Source organism: Micromys minutus (assembly GCF_963924665.1).
Source record: "Micromys minutus genome assembly, chromosome: 1".
NCBI classification, from domain to species: Eukaryota; Metazoa; Chordata; class Mammalia; order Rodentia; family Muridae; genus Micromys; species Micromys minutus.
In genome coordinates, this window is record NC_137969.1 from 229,889,616 (window position 1) to 229,908,223 (window position 18,608).

General features: G+C 40.9%; 1 protein-coding gene across 2 annotated transcripts in view; it reads left to right on the forward strand.

The window, feature by feature from the left end:
- TTLL5 (tubulin tyrosine ligase like 5) overlaps positions 1-18,608 on the forward strand; it is a 219,522-nt gene that overhangs the window by 81,536 nt on the left and 119,378 nt on the right. For both annotated transcript variants that reach the window (XM_080928217.1, XM_080928218.1), the window contains exons 19-25: positions 2,392-2,430; positions 6,421-6,578; positions 7,460-7,766; positions 11,332-11,452; positions 13,781-13,927; positions 14,990-15,093; positions 18,003-18,130. In XM_080928217.1, coding sequence (XP_080784343.1) covers positions 2,392-2,430; positions 6,421-6,578; positions 7,460-7,766; positions 11,332-11,452; positions 13,781-13,927; positions 14,990-15,093; positions 18,003-18,130 — 1,004 coding nt within the window. The remainder of the gene's footprint in view (positions 1-2,391; positions 2,431-6,420; positions 6,579-7,459; positions 7,767-11,331; positions 11,453-13,780; positions 13,928-14,989; positions 15,094-18,002; positions 18,131-18,608) is intronic.

The following is an 18,608-nucleotide window of genomic DNA, read 5'->3' on the forward strand; positions in this document are numbered from 1 at the left end:
GAGCAGTGGTTGCTTCAGGCAGAGTTTGAAATGGTGCAATACTGATTTTCAAGAACAAAAGGATTACCAGGTCAGAAAAGGTAAAGGGTCCATAAATGGCAAAATAAACTCAGGCACAGATGGCATGTGGTGAGCTCAGTGCCAGGGGAGTTGGGAAACAGTATTAGCAGAAGCTGCAATCCAGATGGCACAGCACCAGGGCAGCGGACCCCTGTGGATGCTTGTAGCTGTGTAGTATAGCCACATTGTAGAACAGTTCAGTAATTGATTCTTTTAATGACGTTCCTTTGTTGTTTGAAGAAATTTGTTTTACTGTTTTTCTGAGGTAGTCTTAAAATAGATATGCAGATTTCAGCCATTCTTTGCAGTTTCTTAGTTATTATAGGAAATTAGATTTGTACTTTGCATCTGTTCAGTTGTGGTAAATAGTGTTGAATAACTGCACACATGGCTTTTGTTGATCCTTGAATTTGGTTGGAAAACAGTTCTATATTTTTGCATAAAAACTAGTGTGGCCTGAGAAGTTGTCAGAAGGTTTCTTTATCTGTGCAGGTCTTTGAGACAACAAAACCAACAAAAGCCATTGTTGTGCATGCTCCTAAAGTTATATAGATAAAATGCTATGTTTAATTAGAACATATCATCCACACTAGTGTTTCTGTATTATTTCTGCAGGCTCCAGCTAACAACTCTTGCTTATAACCTTCCTAGGATTTTTTATTAAGAAAGCATAAGCTCCCACTTAGCAGAGGAACCCCTTTCTGATCCACTCTTACTAACCTCTTGACACCTCCTCTCCACATTGCCGTGCTAATTGGAGCCCAATCGGGACACATTCCTTTCTCTTCATATCATCCTCTCAAACTCCCCGCTGCCTGTGGTAGATAGCTCTAGCTCAGGTTTTTATCTGCAGTCATCCTTGCATTCCCGGATGGGGTTAAAAGCTCCTGTTTACTGACTCGTACTTCACCTGCTGCCCTCTGAGTAGGAGCTTACTCGTGTTCATTCCTGTCAGTATTCAGGACCTAGCATGTGGTAGGAAAATAAATTTTGGAAAAAAAAAAAAAAAAAGGAAATTGTGTTCATTCTAAATCTTAACATCTTCCACTAAATTTCTTCTCTCAGTCTGAATTGATATTTCCCACACACATTAAATTGTTACTTTAAACTAATTCTCCACTCATTTTTTTGTAGGTTGAGTTTGTCCACCTTCCATCCCTTCTCCACCTTTTCCCATCTACTCTTCCAGCCTTGGCAAACCCAGTGTCTATTGTATGGCAATAGTTTTAACTCTGGCTGCACATTAGTAACCCAGGGGGATCTTGTAAGTGATATTTATACCCCATCTCCATCCTGGAGGGAAGTGGAAGTACTTATTAAGAGCTGCCCATGGGATTGTATTTAGAGGCCATGATTGCAGATTTCTAGAGATGACCATTGTCTGGGTGATCATGCTGAGTTTTCTGCCACACCCCTATGAGGACACTGGCAGGGACAGGAAGGGATAGGAAAAGAAAAAACATCCTGGTAAAGATTTGACTCTTTTTACTTGATTTTTCTATAAATGTTATCTGTAATACTTTTGCCTTTTAAAAAATATCACAGATTTCATACCATGTGTCTCCACCAACATGATTGAACAAGTTCATGAAATGAACTAGCTAGTAAATATGCATAGTAATAAAAGGCCGGCAGTGATGGCCTCGTGCCTGGTAGTGTTGTTGTCAAGTGTCTTGTGGTAAATACGTGAACCTTACAGTGGTGATATAATTGGCATTTAGCTTTTGAACATCTTTTATTTTTTAAACAGGTTTTTTTCCCCCATTAATGTGGAAAATCTATTTTTGATGAACCCCATGAGAATGGAACTTGATTTTCTACTCTGGAACAGTTCAATGAAAGTAGAAAGCTCTGTAGTCTGATGTAGGCCTTGGAGTACAGTGTAGAACTCTTCAAACCCTGACCATGGGCAGAATGCAGAAGTATCATCTCCCACTCATCTATACATGCACACACACACACACACACACACACACACACACACACACACACACACCCCACGCATGCGTGCATGCATACACACACAAGGCACGGGGGTGGCAGTAGCTACCTTTTTCACATGTCATGAGTAATGATTATAGATTGCTTTATAAATAGATGGACACATGTCATTTTTCTTGTTTTTCTCTGTAATTTCTCTGCCATTTTTAAATGTAGCCTCCTCCCTCCCAGTAGCCTACTTTTCTCTGAGAGTGCTCTGCTTCTCCCAAAGATGCCAGTCTGCCCTAATCAGATGTTGAGTCTCTTACAAATGCAGTCCCCATGTGTGTGAACTCTGGAGTGAGGAAGTGGTGGTATTCTCTGACCCTGCTGTGCTTTTTACATCTGCAGGGGAAACCCCAGAAGAAGCTTGCTGGCAGGAAGAGCACGGTAACTAATTTTTCCAAGTTAACAAATCCTTTTCATCCGCATGATGTGTCGCCTGCGCAGACTGAACATCATGCTGTGCACAGCTATTTTCAGTTTGGCTCATCACTAATAGCAGCAATATGTAAATCCTGTCTATTGAAAAAGTATTCTGGTGCCACATCTTAGAAAATAAGTATAAGATTTAACTTATTAAACATTGTATGTTTAATTATATGTACATTGTTTTAACCAATAGTAGCCCTTTTTTGCTTGTTGGGGCAAAAGGGACTAGAGTAATAATGAGAGTTGAAAGCTTGTCACCATGTCATATCCATGGTTATGTCGCATCTCTGCTGACATACATGGCTGGACCTGCTGGAAGTCAGCACACAAGGAGCTTTCATCGGGCAGAGCAGAAAATAACCAGAGAAAAGACCAACATGACTTTATCTCAGTTAAGACTTGAGCTGCCACAGAAATTCTTAAACCTACACACATCTACAGGCTCCTACAGTTCAGCAGTTTACTTGGATCTGTTCCGTGCTGTCCTCATCAGAAAGCAGTCTAACCAGGAGGATGGTGCAGCTCCTTGCATCCAGCTATTTTTGGTTTATGTGTCAACTAAAACTTAGTTACTCATCCAGTAACTTAAATTTCTGTTTGTGTGTCAGTGAGTATATGATGCATGTGGGGACTTTTGCAATAGCACGTGTGCAAGCAAGGAAGATATTTATGGAGGTGATTCTCCTCTTCCTCCTTTACTACACTGGGTTCTGGGAATCAAAGTCAGGTTGCCAGGCTTGTACAGCAAGTTCCTCTACCCACAGAGCCATCCCATCATCTACAACAAACTTTCTGAGCATAAGTTTAACTTTTCTTTTCAGGAAGTCATTATGATTGCCTGTAAGGGAAAACTGAAATAAATTCATGTAGTTTATTTTCTAATGAAGTCATAATTTATAAGTTTTCTATAGCATTTGGTCAAGTAATAGACTTCCTGGGTATATTACCATCAATTGGGAAGTTGGAGAAAAGAAAAAAAAAAATGGATGAAAAGACTGTTTAAAAGCTGAGTGTAATGGCTGGTACATGTAATCTTAGGACATGAGAGACTAACATTGGAGTACGGTGGGAGGTCACAGCCAGCATTGCCTACATGTTTTTAGACTAGCCTAGGCTAGTATAGATACCTTGTTTCTAAAAAAGAAAAAGAAAAGAATTGTTTTAAATGAATGGGCTTTTGCCTTCAATTTTTACCTGTTTTTAAATATTAATAATATTTATATGGCTATTTTGGTGGTCTCAAGGATTAAGTATATAAAAACCGGGCTGTATGCTATATGCTAGAGAATGAAGCAAGTCTTGTTAGATTTAAAAGGATTGAAATCAAAAGTCATATCCTTGGAAAATCTTCAGATATTTGAGCAAGAAGCAGCACAATTCTAAGTTATCTCTGTGAATCAAGAAGGACATCACAAAAGAAATTAGAAAGTACTTTGAATTCATTAGTAATAAAACATAAAATGTGGATTTTTCAGCTAAGGTGGAGTCTTGATGGATCTTTGTAATTCTGAGTGCTTACATTACAATCCTTGCACAGAAGTAGGTCTGGTGGATGTGCCTGTAGGCCTGCTCTGGATGCTAAGGGAAAAGTTTGTGACTTCAAAGCTAGCCTTGGGCTTTGAGGGGAACAAGACCTTGTCTCAAATAAGAAAAAAAACATGTGAGGAAAAGAAGGAGCGAGGACTCTGAGGACTGAAGTCACAGATCTGGAGTCCATCTTGAGGAATTTCACACAGCAGAGTAGAGTAAGCAGACGTGAGGAAATAAGAAAGAATGAAGCTGTTCAAGCAAACAGTGAAGGGGGGGGGCGCATCAAGTGCCACCTCAGATACACTGGGATGGCTTGAGTGTAGATCGATAGACAAAAATGCTTCCGTGGAGGGATGTTAAGGAAACATTACTATTAAAGTTACTCTGTCTTTCTGACAACCTAGGTAAAGTGACTAAATGCCTTGTGGTGGATAGCATTGGTGCAGACTGAACAAAGCTGAAGTACAAGTCCTGGCCAGAGCAGTTCAACAATAAAAAGTCAAAGGGATACAAATTGGAAAGGAAGAAATCAAAATATCACTATTTGCAGATGATAAGAGAGTATACTTATCCGACCCCAAAAATTCCACCAGAGAATTCCCAGACCTGATAACCAACTTCAGCAAAGTGGCTGAATATAAAATTTACTCAAACAAATCAGTTGCCTTCCTCTACTCAAAGAATAAACAGACTAAGAAAGAAATTAGGAAAATGACACCCTTCACAATAGTCACAAATAATATAGAATACCTTGGTGTGACCCAAACCAAGCAAGTGAAAGATTTGTATGACAAGAACTTCAAGTCTTAAGAATGAAATTGAAGAAGATCTCAGAAGATAGAGAGATCTCCCATGCTCATGAAAATAAACACTGGGCTTTATTAAGATATCCACTTCAACCTATTCAATTACAGTCACCTAAAATATTAGCCTATTTCAAACCAGGTTAATTAATTAATTAGTTTTTTTTTTCCAAGACATGAATTCTGTATGTAGCCCTGGCTGTCCTGGAACTCACTCTGTAGACCAGGCTGGCCTGGAACTCAGAGATCCTCCTGCCTTTGCGTCCCAAGTGCTGGGATTAAAGGCATGTGCTACCACGCCTGGCTCCAGGTCAAGTTTTAAAAAATGTTTCCTTAGAAAGACAGAGACCTCACATTTGATGCTACGTTTAATGTTACATTTGATATTTTGTCGTCATTCTTACCACATTTGAACAATGGCCAATTATTTGTAAAGAAAGGGCTTGAGTGGTGTTTTTCAGTTTGAGTTATTTATTGGCTAGATATCTATTTTCAGGGCTCTGTGGGTTTTCGTCTTTGAGAGTGTGATAATAGATATGTTTGAGCATTTCTTAGTTGTAGCTATTTTGGGAGGCTAGGGCAGGAGAATCACTTGAGCCCGAAAGTTTGAGGTCAAGCTCAGTATCATAGTGACAGCTTGCATCCAAAGAGGGTGGTGAGGTGCTTCAGAGGGTAGAGGCCCTGTGTTTTGTCCACTCCTGGTCTGGACTGGGCCCCACATAACTCACATCCCTAGTCTGTGACTCATATTACTCAGACCTGGCATAGGTATAACCAGCCCCCTTTCCTACTCCACATCTCATTCAGAACCTGCTTTGGTTACATGGGCCTTGTCTTCTTTCTGCTGCCAGCTCATCTCTGTGCCCCTAACTCTAATTCTTGATTATACTTAACACCTGAAGGGACTTTGCCATTCTCCTATCTCCTTGTGGGGCTATTTAGGTTCCAAAGAAGGTTGGGAGCCTTGGCCTATCCCCAGGCTCTGGAGCATTAGACTGGGAGACACTCACAGTCTCTTCAGCTTTTTGTTGACACTTCCCTATGAGTCACAGTTCCCTCTGTGTCACTGCCCATTCTCAGCTTATCGTCTGTTCTCTATTGCCAGCTCTGTCAAATTTGTGTGCATTAAGGACTATGTACATTCAAAGGAATGTTTAAAATTGTAACTAACTTTAATGTGAACAAGATGTATTTTATATCTCAACTACTTAAACTATTACTGCTAGTCCTTCTGAGGGTATAGGATTTTGAGAGACATTTTACAGTCCCTACAGTAAAGTAATAGTCAGGATATTTAAAGGTATTGAAATGTTGTCTTTACATGTATTTTTGTTCAGAACATTCTATAAATTCAGGAAAATCATTAATGAAGTCTTAATGTTGACTATGCTATTCCCATTTTCCTGGGACCTCTAACCATGTTAGAGTTCATGAGGGTTCCAATGGCAGTCTTGAAGTAAAGAAGAGGACTTTACTATCTTGTGTAGCTATAGATGCCTTTGAGTTTAAGATGCCCCTGCTGCCTGTCCTGAGTGCTGGGATTACAGGCATATACCTGCATACCCAGTTTAGAAGGAATCCCTTTTGAAGGAGTGCTGTCGTGCTGTGTCTGCAGGGTGAATATGGATGGAGCTCCAGAACTTAAGGTGGAGAGCATGAATTCCAAGGCCAAGCTGCATGCTGCTCTTTATGAGAGGAAGCTACTGTCTCTGGAGGTGCGAAAACGTAGACGACGGAGTGGCAGATTGAGGGCAATGAGGCCAAAATACCCAGGTACCTGCCAGTGAGCATTCAACAAACTGTATGGTCTGGGTCCTGGCAAAGCCAGTTAACCAGTTTCTTCCTTAGTACCTGATGAGTCAGAACTGATCACATGAGGGTAATTTTGTTCTAGGTCATCTTTCCCCGCTCTGAAACTTAATTTTGAAAGGATTATAAATTTCTAAATGTCTAATCCCCTTGTACTTGCAGCAGTGACTATCCAAAATGAAGTGCATGTTTTGGCTCTCACCCTCATTTCACCATCAAACAGATACTAGAAATAATCAGCTTCCACTGTAGTGGGTTCTGAGCAGTGTGCTGGAGTTGATGGGTTTTGTGGCTCATTCATTGTTGGAAAGTCGCTGGTGGCATGAGCACTTAGACAAAGGAGTTTCTTTCCCAGATAATCTCCAACAAAATCAGATGTATATTTAACTGACTGATCAATGGATCAACCATACCCATGTCCTTTCTCTGTAGAGCACCTGTCTCATTGATGGAACATATATATTTCCTGTTTTAAGACAGCAGCAAACACAGACTCAGAGAATAGTCCTCTGTTCTTTGTACCCCTTAGAAGGTTTTTGTTTTGTTGTGTTGTGTTTTAATGCCCCCTGATATACCAGAGAGAGCACTCAGTCAAAGGCAGTTTGTCGTAGGCATTGCCTTGAGAGAGTGCCACGCAGTGTGATGAGAAAGGCTCAGCTCCAGCAGTGGCCATTACTAAGTTATTAGCAGTGTAAGATAAGAGAGTTGTGAGCTGTCGGTTAACTGTGTCTTCTTGGTGGTTTGACTTAGATATGGGCTTTTACTACAAAGATAAAAGGAAGAAGGTGTTGGGAGAGGACATTTTAATCCTTTTTTCAGCAACATTAGTGATTCTTCGCATTTAGTGATTACCCAACCAGCTGAAATGAATATTAAAACCGAGACAGAGAGTGAAGAGGAGGAAGAAGTTGGATTAGACAATGAAGATGAAGAGCAGGAAGCTTCCCAGGAGGAGTCTGCAGGGTCTCTTGGAGAAAATCAAGCCAAGTACACACCTTCATTGACTGTTATAGTAGAAAATTCACCCAGAGAAAATGCTATGAAGGTTGCCGAGTGGACTAATAAAGGTGAATCCTGCTGCAAAATCGAGACTCAAGAGCCAGAGTCTAAATTTAATCTGATGCAGATTCTCCAGGATAATGGCAATTTAAGGTAGGTTCTTTTGAGAATGATGGTCGTTGAGGTGGTTATAGTTATAACTGTACTGAATACCAACTTCTGTGTCAGCGGCTTCAGTTTCCTCTGAAAAATCACAGAAGTCCTGAGAACTATTGATGGATTAGACATTACTATTATCTCAGAAACGGTGGCTGAGAGAAGGACCCAGGTTTCATATGCTCGACAGATGCTTGATAGCATTAGTCTTACTAAGGGTGCTGAGTAACCAAGACTACCTCAAGATGCTCAGAGTTAGGGTGTGAGATCCTTCAGAAGTAGGGACTCTGATCCCACAAGGACATGGAGATCTCAAGGCACAGAAATAGAAGGCCCGAGAGGCATTATGTGAGAGATGACATTTTTCCTAGCCTTAACTGATGCATATTTTCCAAGGCTTGGGAAGTGGTTGGTATCGAGAATACTGAACAGATAGAAGCAAGTGGCCAGGAATATGCTAGGCCATAAAACAATGCTGCTGGGAAGATGGACAGCAAACAAAGAAACATGGTATTCCAGGCAGTAAAGAATGTCGTGACGATGGTACAGTGGTGTCAGGGTGGGTAGTGTGCATGAAGAGATGAGCTTTGTGATGAGCCCGTGTGAATCAGTCTTGTCTCTGACTGCAGGAGGAACAAAAGGCACTGAAATGGCACAAACCTTTGTATGTGGAACCTGGCAAGCTTGGGGGCTAAAAGAGGTTCACGAAGGTGTAATAAGGAATTAGATTTCCCCAAAACAGATGCTGTTAGATTGTGCAAAGGCTTTAAGGAAACTGGGGTTTGGTTTTTGATTGGCTTTTAAGTAGCTACATGAGTCAGACTCTGCTACAGAGAGTAAATTTTGCTTCCATCCTGAGCAGTTGGTAAGAGAAGCATCTCAGTGTAGAAAGGGGACAGTTAGAATTGTCCAAACTCAAAAGGTAGAGGTTTTGGCCAGAGAATGACATTATAGGAACTGAGAGAAGGAGACAGGCATAGGCTGTTTGTTAGGGATGAGTGGCAGACTAAAGCGCTCTGCAGTGGCTAATGTGGTGATGTCAGTGGGTAGAAAGAACAGGAAGATGTACCTTGTGCTGACCAGCAAAAGTACAACTTAGAGGTCAAGGTTCATAGTTCAAGCCTTACAGTGGACATTACTGATAGTTTGGAATAACTCACTATGGATGGGGAGAGAACAGAGAGTACCACGGGTTGAGGTAATATCACTCTGGCTAAGTCAGTACAAGACCAAGAGGGAACAGTTCAGAGTGGCAGGGGTAACACTGCCAGCAACAGGAGGACTGTCAAATCTGCCTAGCATGCCTGTTGCATGAAGGAATAAAGAGGCACTCCTGAATTTGTGGGTGGAAAAGCAGTTGTGAACTGAGGAGGTCAGCAAGTGTGATAATGCTGTTCCACAAGGCTTGGCAGTAGAAGGTGAGGCCACATCATGGAGAGAGAAAAGATGGTTTTATTTTTAAAGATAGGGATTCTGGAACTTATTTATAGACTTAGAGAGGAAGGACTTGATGGCCAGAGGATTAAGATGTAGAAATGGATGCATTGGCAGAGAAGTTCTAAAAGACAGGTGGAAAGAGGCCAGTAGAGGGATAGCTCTTCTTCCAAATCATAAAGGATGGACTACAGAGAGGTGGCTGATGGAGGCCTAGGGAGAAGTTGAGCCTGGGCACTGGCCTGTGCTTTCTAGAGGCCAGATCTTACACTTTGGCTAACAGATGTGTGTAAGCTTGAGTTTGGGAGGGCGCTGGGAGAATGAGAATAGTTCATTGGTAAATTCAGGTTATGTGAACTCATTTCTTCTATCTGGGCTCTGGTTTCTTTGGATTGAGGACAAGTCAAGGTACAGGATCAGACCAGGATTTATGAATTGATTTCCTGAAAGGGGGAAGGGATATGAGAATTGGAAATAGAAGTGTATTCAGAACTCCATTTCAGCAGTAACATTCTCCTGAGCTGCTGTAGGAGTCTGAGCTTGTAGGATGTGTTTCTATAAGTCAGCAAACTCCACACTGCTACCCACTGTCCTGTAGGCTGTTTCAGTGGTTCCCAGGATCTGGGTAAGGCCAAGGCTAAGGTGGCGACCACATATACCACCTCCTTTGTGATGTACCTGTCAAGGATCTGTGTAGCAATCTTGTTTTCTAAAGTCAGGTTGCTTTGATGCTAATCACGCCTTTCTCATACTCTGTCCAGGTTTCCTAAGTAAGAGGGTATGCCAGTGACTAATGAATGCCTTTGAGACCATCTCAGGATATGCTTGGAGGGAGGTCCTTTTAGGATGGTTTATAGACATGAAAAACTCAGTATTCCTTATTTCATTTGAAACAAAATAAGGATTGAAATTTCAGTTATCAGTTTGAGAACTTCAGTCAGTGCAATTGGTGAATCAGCTACATTTGAAAGTATCTGGAACACGCTATTATTCTCTAGATGAGAATAGAAATGCCTTTGTTGGGAATATTTGAACATTTAAATTCATTGTTTCAAATTTATACTGTACTTCTATAACTGCCCGTTAGAAATTAGATTGTAACCTTATTTATAGCTCACTTGCTGGAACCTCTTACAAGTGAAAATCCAGGAGTAAACAGGCTCCCTGGCCTGGTTTTCCTGTCCTCCGGTCCTCCAAAACACAGTCCTAGACTACTGTTGCCTCTCTAGTCTGCCTGGGACGAATCCATCTTAACCTTGGGGAACATGAGCAGACAGTGTTCAGTGATTACATGTCCAAGGATTGTGAACAGAGCCTGTGTTGGGCCCTAATCTTAGCTGATGTAATTCTGGCTCCACTGTCGGGAGGCTGATCAACTGAAGTAACCAAAATCTTGCCTGAAAGAAAACAGATCTGCCACAATTAGCCACTAAAGTGAAAGTTTTCTCTCTGGCTTTCCCACTGCAACCTGAGGATACTTTTTGCCTGTCACTGAAACCACCAGGCAGAAGACAACCGTCCCTTGGGGTACTTTGCCATCTTGAAGGATATTTTCCCTGCAGAACATCTGCGCTCGTCCCTGTCGTCAGGCTATACACGCCAAGCTCTGTCGGAACACAGTCACTTGTTCTGGGCTCCAGCCACTCCTGTCATGTAGTTAAGAAATGCATGACCTTGAAATTTTGGGCTTAAAACTTTCTTTGTAGGATAATCTAGTTCCTGTTTCAGAAACTTTTCCATGCTAAGAATATTAGTTTTCATAACAAAAATCTGAACCTTTATCTTAACTGCTATGTCCTGAAGGGCTTCCCAATACCATACCCTTTCCTTTTTACTACCAGTGGCTCAGCGAACACTGAATACCACATTCTCCTAAGAACATTCTTAGAAGTTCAAAGAGGCAACATATAGGTAGGAGAAGTGATTTTCAGTTTCTGTATGGGAAACAATTTAAAAGCTCATACAATGTTTGGAAGTGTTCTTTATTGAGAAGTGTCTATGTAGCAGTTTTCATGTACTTAGCCAGCCAGACAGAAGGATCCTTAAAGATAACTTGGAGAGAGGCAGGTATGTGATTGGTAAGTTTATCATCCTGTCTCATACGATGTATTGTTTTGGATTTCTACAGCAAAGTGCAGGCCCGGTTAGCATTCTCTGCCTATCTTCAGCATGTGCAAGTCCGTCTGACAAAAGACAGTGGTGGTCAGACACTCAGTCCCAGCTGGGCCGCCAAGGAGGATGAACAGATGGTGAGACTGTCCTTCTCTCTCTTCTCTGTCCCCAGTTCAGCAATATATTATAAAAAAAGAATTATTGTAGGACTCAGCAAATGGCTCAACAGCTAAAGGTCTTACCACTGAAGCCTGGAGATGTGAGTTTGATTCCCAGAACCCATGTAAAGGCGAGAGACTCTGTTCCACAAGTTGTCCCCTGAACTCTAGATGAATGTGTGGCACATGTGCTCACCGGCACCATGTCACACACTTTTTTCCATTATTTTCTGTCCTAAGGAGTTGGTTCCATTAGCTCTTTGAAAGTCAATGCCTCTGTAATATCTCAGAAAGTACCATTAGTCAGCTTAATTTCTTACTTGTAATTGTGTAAAATTTTAGGTTAATGACAATTTTGATCTTGTATCAGTTATTTGAACACACCCATAATTTAATATTGTGGATCACAGGGAGAATCAAATTATTTGGTAAGATCAGAGCTTGTAGAGGATGGCACAGTCTTAAGGCCTTTTAAAACTACAGGCATTACCACAGGGGGGTCTTTAACTCTGAGGACGCTGTGTCCTTTGTCAGTGCCGACTTTTAATTTTGAATTCTCGCTATATAATGCAAGGTACACTTTTAAAAGTCAATTTGGTGATCTCAGAAGCAAGTGATGAAGTTAAAGTCAAAAGAACCCAGAGATAAACCTTGTGTGTCATGCATAATCCTTCAGCCATTAGTGGAAAATGTTAGCTCTGCTCTTTCCAAGTGGAAAATTGAACATGCCTTTTTGAGAGTTGGTTTGTCTGCTCCACTGAAAAAATATAGTAAAGACAGCAGAGAACTGTGAAATCCAAGCCTTGAGCTCTGAGTCTCTACCATTTATACTTGAGAAAATTGGAGGGGTGAGCCATGAACAAAAATTGGATTTAAAAAAAATCACTTAAAATAACCAAAATCAGGCGCATACAAACAAAAACAGCTTCAGTTTCTAGCTGAGGAGTTACCCAAGATTTGGGGGTTTTTATAAGACTATATAAGATGTAAGATCATCACTATGAATTTTTGAAAATATACCTGGAGCTACCCTAGCTAGATTTGAGGGCCAGTAAGTAGCCTTGCTTTTGAGGAACATGGGAACACAGGCAGTTTTCTCTCTAATCCAGGCTAGGCTCTGTATGTAATAATTCAGAAGCACCTTACCTAAAGTCCCAAGACCCACCCTCCTGAAAAAAGTTTTATTAGTTTATGGGATGTTGCTTCTTTGCGGTGTCTGGCTCCACATAATCTCTCTGAGTTTGTGGTGATTTAAATGACCTAATTGAGATCTTCTCAATTCCAAATTCAGTTATTTGTCTCCTCTTAAGTAAGGTATAGTGCCCATTCTTTTACTAAAGTCAATGTCATTCCTGCCATCATTATCTCCCCAGACCCATCCCAACCCACACCCCTCACCCCACACCCCCACTTTGCTTCTCCAGCCCAGCTCTCAAGTTCCTTTACCCTTTGGAAAGAAGAAAGGTGTCACCTTGCAGCTACCAGCTTTTATAAGCAGTAGTTCTGCTGTGTTTCTCAACTCACTCCACATGCATTTCTTCCTGCTTTTCTTCATGGTCTCTACATGAAGTGTCTCAATGTGACCTTAGTGTCTAAATTCAGAGCTTTGTCTTGTGATCCTTTCTTGCTCCCGCTTCTTTGAGTGTCTCCCATTTAACCCCTTCCTCTGGCTTCAGTGGCATTATTTTCAATTAGGTTTCTCTCTATACTGATTTGTTTTGTTTTGTTTTGTTATAGACTCTTACTCTGTAGCCCAGGCTGGCCTCTAATTGCCATCCTCTTACCTCATTGTCTCAAGCACCAGAATTATGAGCATTGTACCTGATTCTGTTTTTTCCTGCCTTCTCACCTTTGCTGAGTTCATCTGCCCCTGTGATTTTAGTTTGCACTGACTTTGAATGCTACATTTCCTAACTGGCTCTCTTTCAGCACCTTATTAGAAGGAATATTTTACACTCTGAATTATGATGGTACTGTGGTATGTGTGTGTGCGTGTGTGTGTGTGTGTGTGGTAGTGTTTAACTACTGCCTTACTTAAATAACTTTAGTTATTTGCATCCACATCTTGTTTTTAGGTTTTGGTTGCCAGTGTACTGAGGAAGAGAATGAGATCCTTGTGTTCTGCCTTTCTGTACATCTTATAACTCACCTGTCTGTAGTACTGTGTGCCATGCTTCTCTTCAAGTCTCCTGTTGAATCCAGTCTTTGTCGTCTTCTCACACATGTGTTCAGTTCCATTATGGCTTGTCTTCTGATGGGTGACACAATTCCTACTTTTGTCCTTCTCTTTCTCTTTAATGTCCACAGGAACTAGTGGTTCGTTTTCTTAAACGAGCATCAAGTAACCTACAACACTCACTGAGGATGGTATTACCTAGTCGGAGGTTGGCACTTCTGGAGCGCAGAAGAATCCTTGCCCACCAGCTAGGTGACTTTATTGTCGTGTACAACAAGGTGAGTCAAGAGCCCTGTGTGCTGGTTGATCGGATTCTTTTGGGAACAGCCAGTCTGCTTTGCTGTTTTCTTGATGGTACCATTTCCTTTGGCTCTCATGGACAGTACTTATCATGAGGGCTAATGCCATACTCAACTCTTAGGAAACCGCATGTTTCTTTTGTGCTCCAGTATACCTAAGAAAGGTCTTGCTATGTCTAACTGTATATTGCATTATGCCTACAGACAATGGTTAGTTGACCATTTGAGAGTGAACTTATACTGTGAATTTAAAATGACATCTTGTATTTCTGTTTTGTAAGTGTTAGACTTTCTTTTTTGAGATGTTTGAAACGGGTATGATTTCACACTTAAGTGATATACTATTATAAGACCCAAAATGAGTCTTATCTATCTGGAGACTCTCATGAATGAGAGAAAATTACTAGCCTTTTTTTCTTTTCATTATTTAATTAGAATTTTTCCAAAATGTCTTATATCTAAGGTTCTAGCATCATTTTAAAAAATATTCTCAGGAGAAAAGGTGTGACCACTATGTAAGAGGAACAGCTGAGTACTGGAAGTTGACATAGCTTTTCTGAAATTACACGGAAAGGCTAGGCTAGTTACCCAGTCAGCACACTAACCTGCAGCCAGAGCTTATTTTATTATCTGTTGAGAATTCCCTGTCAGAACTCAATCAGTTTGGAAGCTGACTCGAGAGACTCTTTGAAGACCGGTCCTCTATAAATTGCAACAAAATGTAGTATGTCTGTTGTCCAGCCACACTGTGAAGCTGGAATTCTCATCCCAGATAAAAGGGCCTCTCTCTATTACTGTGTTAGTAAAAAGTAAAAACAAGATTAAATACTACATTCTGCCACTGCTACTTGGGAATTTTAAAACATTGCATGAAATGGTGACCAAAAGTAGCATGTCAAATGTATAGGTGATGAAAGTCCAGGAAGAATTAAAGTATTTACCATAAGGAGCCATTAATCCAAGGGAAATAAAGAAGACAAAGTGCATTTATCAGGAGTCAGTTTAATTTTGTTGTTCTTCTCTGGGGTGGGACATGGGTAGGAAACAGAACAAATGGCTGAAAAGAAATCAAAGAAGAAACTAGAAGAAGAAGAAGAAGATGGGGTGAACACAGAAAGCTTTCAGGAGTTTATCAGACAAGCAAGGTACAGATCATTTTTGATGAGTAACCATGTCCTTCGCTGTCCTGAGTCCCCAGCAGCCCCTTGTTTCTAATACAAAGATGTGGATAAACTTGGTCCCCAAAAAAAGGATCGTCTTGTGGGCTTGGCCTCTCTGCCAGTTGTGTTGCTGTTGTCATAGCTTCAGTTATGCAAACACTGCTGCGTGGGGTCTGAGCTGCAGCTCTAGACAGCTTTCAAAGTACACAACCCTGAGTGTACCAAGATCCTCTGAGAAATGGGAAGCTAGAGACTTCTAATGTTTACCGAGTCCAGAGTTGTTCCTGACGTACTGGTGCTTTGGAGATGACCAATTTTTACCCACATCGAGTAGGGTGAGGAATCGGCAGTTTCTCAGCACTGTAAGGCTCACAACCAACTTACATAAAACAGAACAAGTTTCTCACGCTTAGGGTTGACCTTGAGAAATTTAAAATCTCTGTGTTCAACTCTATTTTGATGTAAGCCAGCCACATCATTTTGCTCACTAACATTGTATTTCCAAAGGAAAAGAAAACAAAAACACTTAATTTTAACATTTGTAAAGACTCAGAACGAAGGTGCTTTTTTAAACTAGAGAGTTGTAAGGTTAGAAAGTTGATTCAGAGGTTAAAAGCACTCTCCCATTTTACAGAAGACCTGGGTTCTATTCTCTGCACCTACATGATAGCTCACAACCATCTCTAACTCTACTCCCAAGGGATATGACACTCTCTTCTGATCTCTGAAGGAAATAGGTATGCATGTAGTATACAAACAGGCAGACAAAGTAGCCATACACATAAAATAATAAAATGTAAAAATCTTATTTTTTTTTTCAAATTAGAGAGTTGTACAGAAACCACTAAAGAAAAAAGGCAACTCGAAGGCCCTTTAATTAGGCTGCAGTTGTCCAAATCACAGTGGGTGGTGTATCACTAGAAAAACAGCATTTCATTATATGTGAAGTTAAGTTAGGTAGTGGTTTATCAGTTGCTAACAGTAAGGCCCTTGGTTAACTCCTTCACAGACCTCACCGTGGCCTCACTGTCTTGTGTTTTAGGTATGCTACAATTACATACATCATTTTGTAGGGTCTATATTTATATATTCTATTTTGTGGATATTCTAAAGTTATGAGTAATATGTTTGAGAAAGCAGGTATAGAAGAACAAGAAACAACTTCCCACATCAGCCTTATTAAAAACAGCAAAAGCAAAAAGGACAAGGGCGTAGTGGGTAAAGGTGCTTGTCTCCAAGCCAAAGACCCGAGTTCCATCCCCAGGACCTGTGCTAGAAGATAACATCTTCCCCTGCAGGTTGTTCTCCACACCTGCACCATGTGGATGCACTCACACTAATTAAAGAAATGAAAGAGATTAAAAGCAGAGAAGGAAAAAAAAAGTAGATGATTCAAGAAAATAGTATCTTTTAAATAAATGGCTAAAATAGAAAAATAGAAGGAAACAAACCTCAAATTTTAAAAAAAGAAAACAAAAAAGAGTAACTGGATGCTAAATATAAGCCATATATACTTTAAACTACTAAAGTGTTGGAGATGAAAATACATCGGGTAGTGTTTATTGATTGTAAGTTAAGGAAGAGTTGCTGGGAACAGTGGGTAGAGTAGGGTTTTTTAGTAAGTTAGGGCGAGTACATGGATTCATTCCTTCAATGGGCTAACAAACTCAAATGCCTGCAGAAAGGAGACAAAAAGACCTAACTGAGGAAGTGGGCAGAGGATAAGACAGGTACAGAGTGGCTTGTAGTTAGGCCAGCTATCCCTTGCCTTCCAATATTCTGAGAAGTGCCAAATAAAACACTGCTGGAGAGAGGCAGGGCCCACTGTCACCCGCTGTCGATATTTGCTAGTTTCTGACTCTATTTTGCGATGCTTTGCTCCTTGGGGACCTGAGGGTTTATAGAGATCCATAGAGGTGGTTGCTTGGGTTCTCATTTGTGCTCTAGAGATGGCTGGTGGGTTGCTTTGCCTCCTTGAAGGATACCCATGTGGAACAATACCAAGCTCCAGGCATAGGAAAATGGCTATAAAAAAGTGACCATGTTGAAAATCCTCATATTATAACTTCTGAACCCTTTGGCTAAGATCAAGTGAAATCTGCATGTTGTGTTTACTGGGACCCCTTTAGACTCTCCTTTGTTTTCTTACACTTTAAGCTTTGTGGCTACATAAGTAATTTCCTTAATTCAAAGTGCCCACCTAGTTCTGTCTCATGCATTGTTCAGATGGTTGAGGATCTTTTCTGTGGTCACTCTAAGTCTCCTTATTTCTGACGCAGCCAATTAAAATGATGAGTAGCCCTTCTAGGAAAGTTACTTCAGCTATCTAGAAATGGCGTAGATGTATCGCAGAATACAGCCAGATGATAGTTGCACTCTGTAGCTGTGAACAATCATTTTTATTGGGTTTCTTAAAGGTGCATTTTCCCTTTACTGCCTGCTGTGTGTGTGTGTAAGCTGGGGAGAGGGTATCATATAAAAGAAGGTTGCTGTTAAGCCTTGACCCAGTCTGTGGTTTCATTTCCTTACCAAGAGTGTTGTGATTCAGTAAAAGGTTCTGAAGGTGACTACCAGGTGTTTGAAATGTGCATAGTACAACTCTAGAAAAGAATCTTCTAATATTATTTAATTTTAACTAAGTCTAAATAGCTCCGTGTAACTAGTTTCTGCTGGATCAGAGTACAGATCTTGAACAGCTGTGTGGATTAATAAAGCCTTACCGTGGGCTCCATTTTCCCAGTTGCTTGCATTTGTGCTTTATTTTAAACTGTTCACAAGGTGCTCTCGGCTTGTGTCTCTCACTTTTTCTTCTTCTGCTTACTGTTTCCATAATAAATGTCAAAAGATTTTCCAGAGCAGCTTCTGTGCTGACCATACTCTTTTCTTCATTTCAGTGAGGCTGAACTGGAGGAGGTGCTGACTTTTTATACCCAAAAAAACAAGTCTGCCAGTGTCTTCCTGGGTACTCACTCTAAAAGTTCTAAGAACAGCAGTAGTTACTCTGATAGCGGGGCAAAAGGTGGTAAGTATGCCAGCTACTGAGTGAAAAATACAAGCAAGCAGAAAATGGGGCTGTGCAGAGAAGAATTGGAATAAGTTAGCGGTAAGACTGAACTCTTCAGTGGGGCTGAGGCTGAGGTGGGCCTGGGAGACTAAAGCAACAGAAGAGCATCTTTTAGAGCTCCATTCTCATCTTCATGGCAACAACAGGGTTTGGGATTTCATTTTTTCATTTTGAAAACCTGGTCTTTAATGAGCATCCACAAAGCATGCACAACAGGTTCCATTTTCAAACTTAATTCTAGCTGAGAAAAGGAAGCTTCAGGAGCTAGGCGCTTGCTCCGGTTCCTCCTCAGCACACAGGGGCCAGGCTTCGAGCTGTCGTCTGCTCAGCTCAAAGCTTTGCTCTTAGCTTCCATTCTTTGGCCCTTTTCTGCCCATACCTCTCAGCATCATTGGCATCTTGGATAGAATGGTGTTGTTGTTGTTGTGGGGGGCTG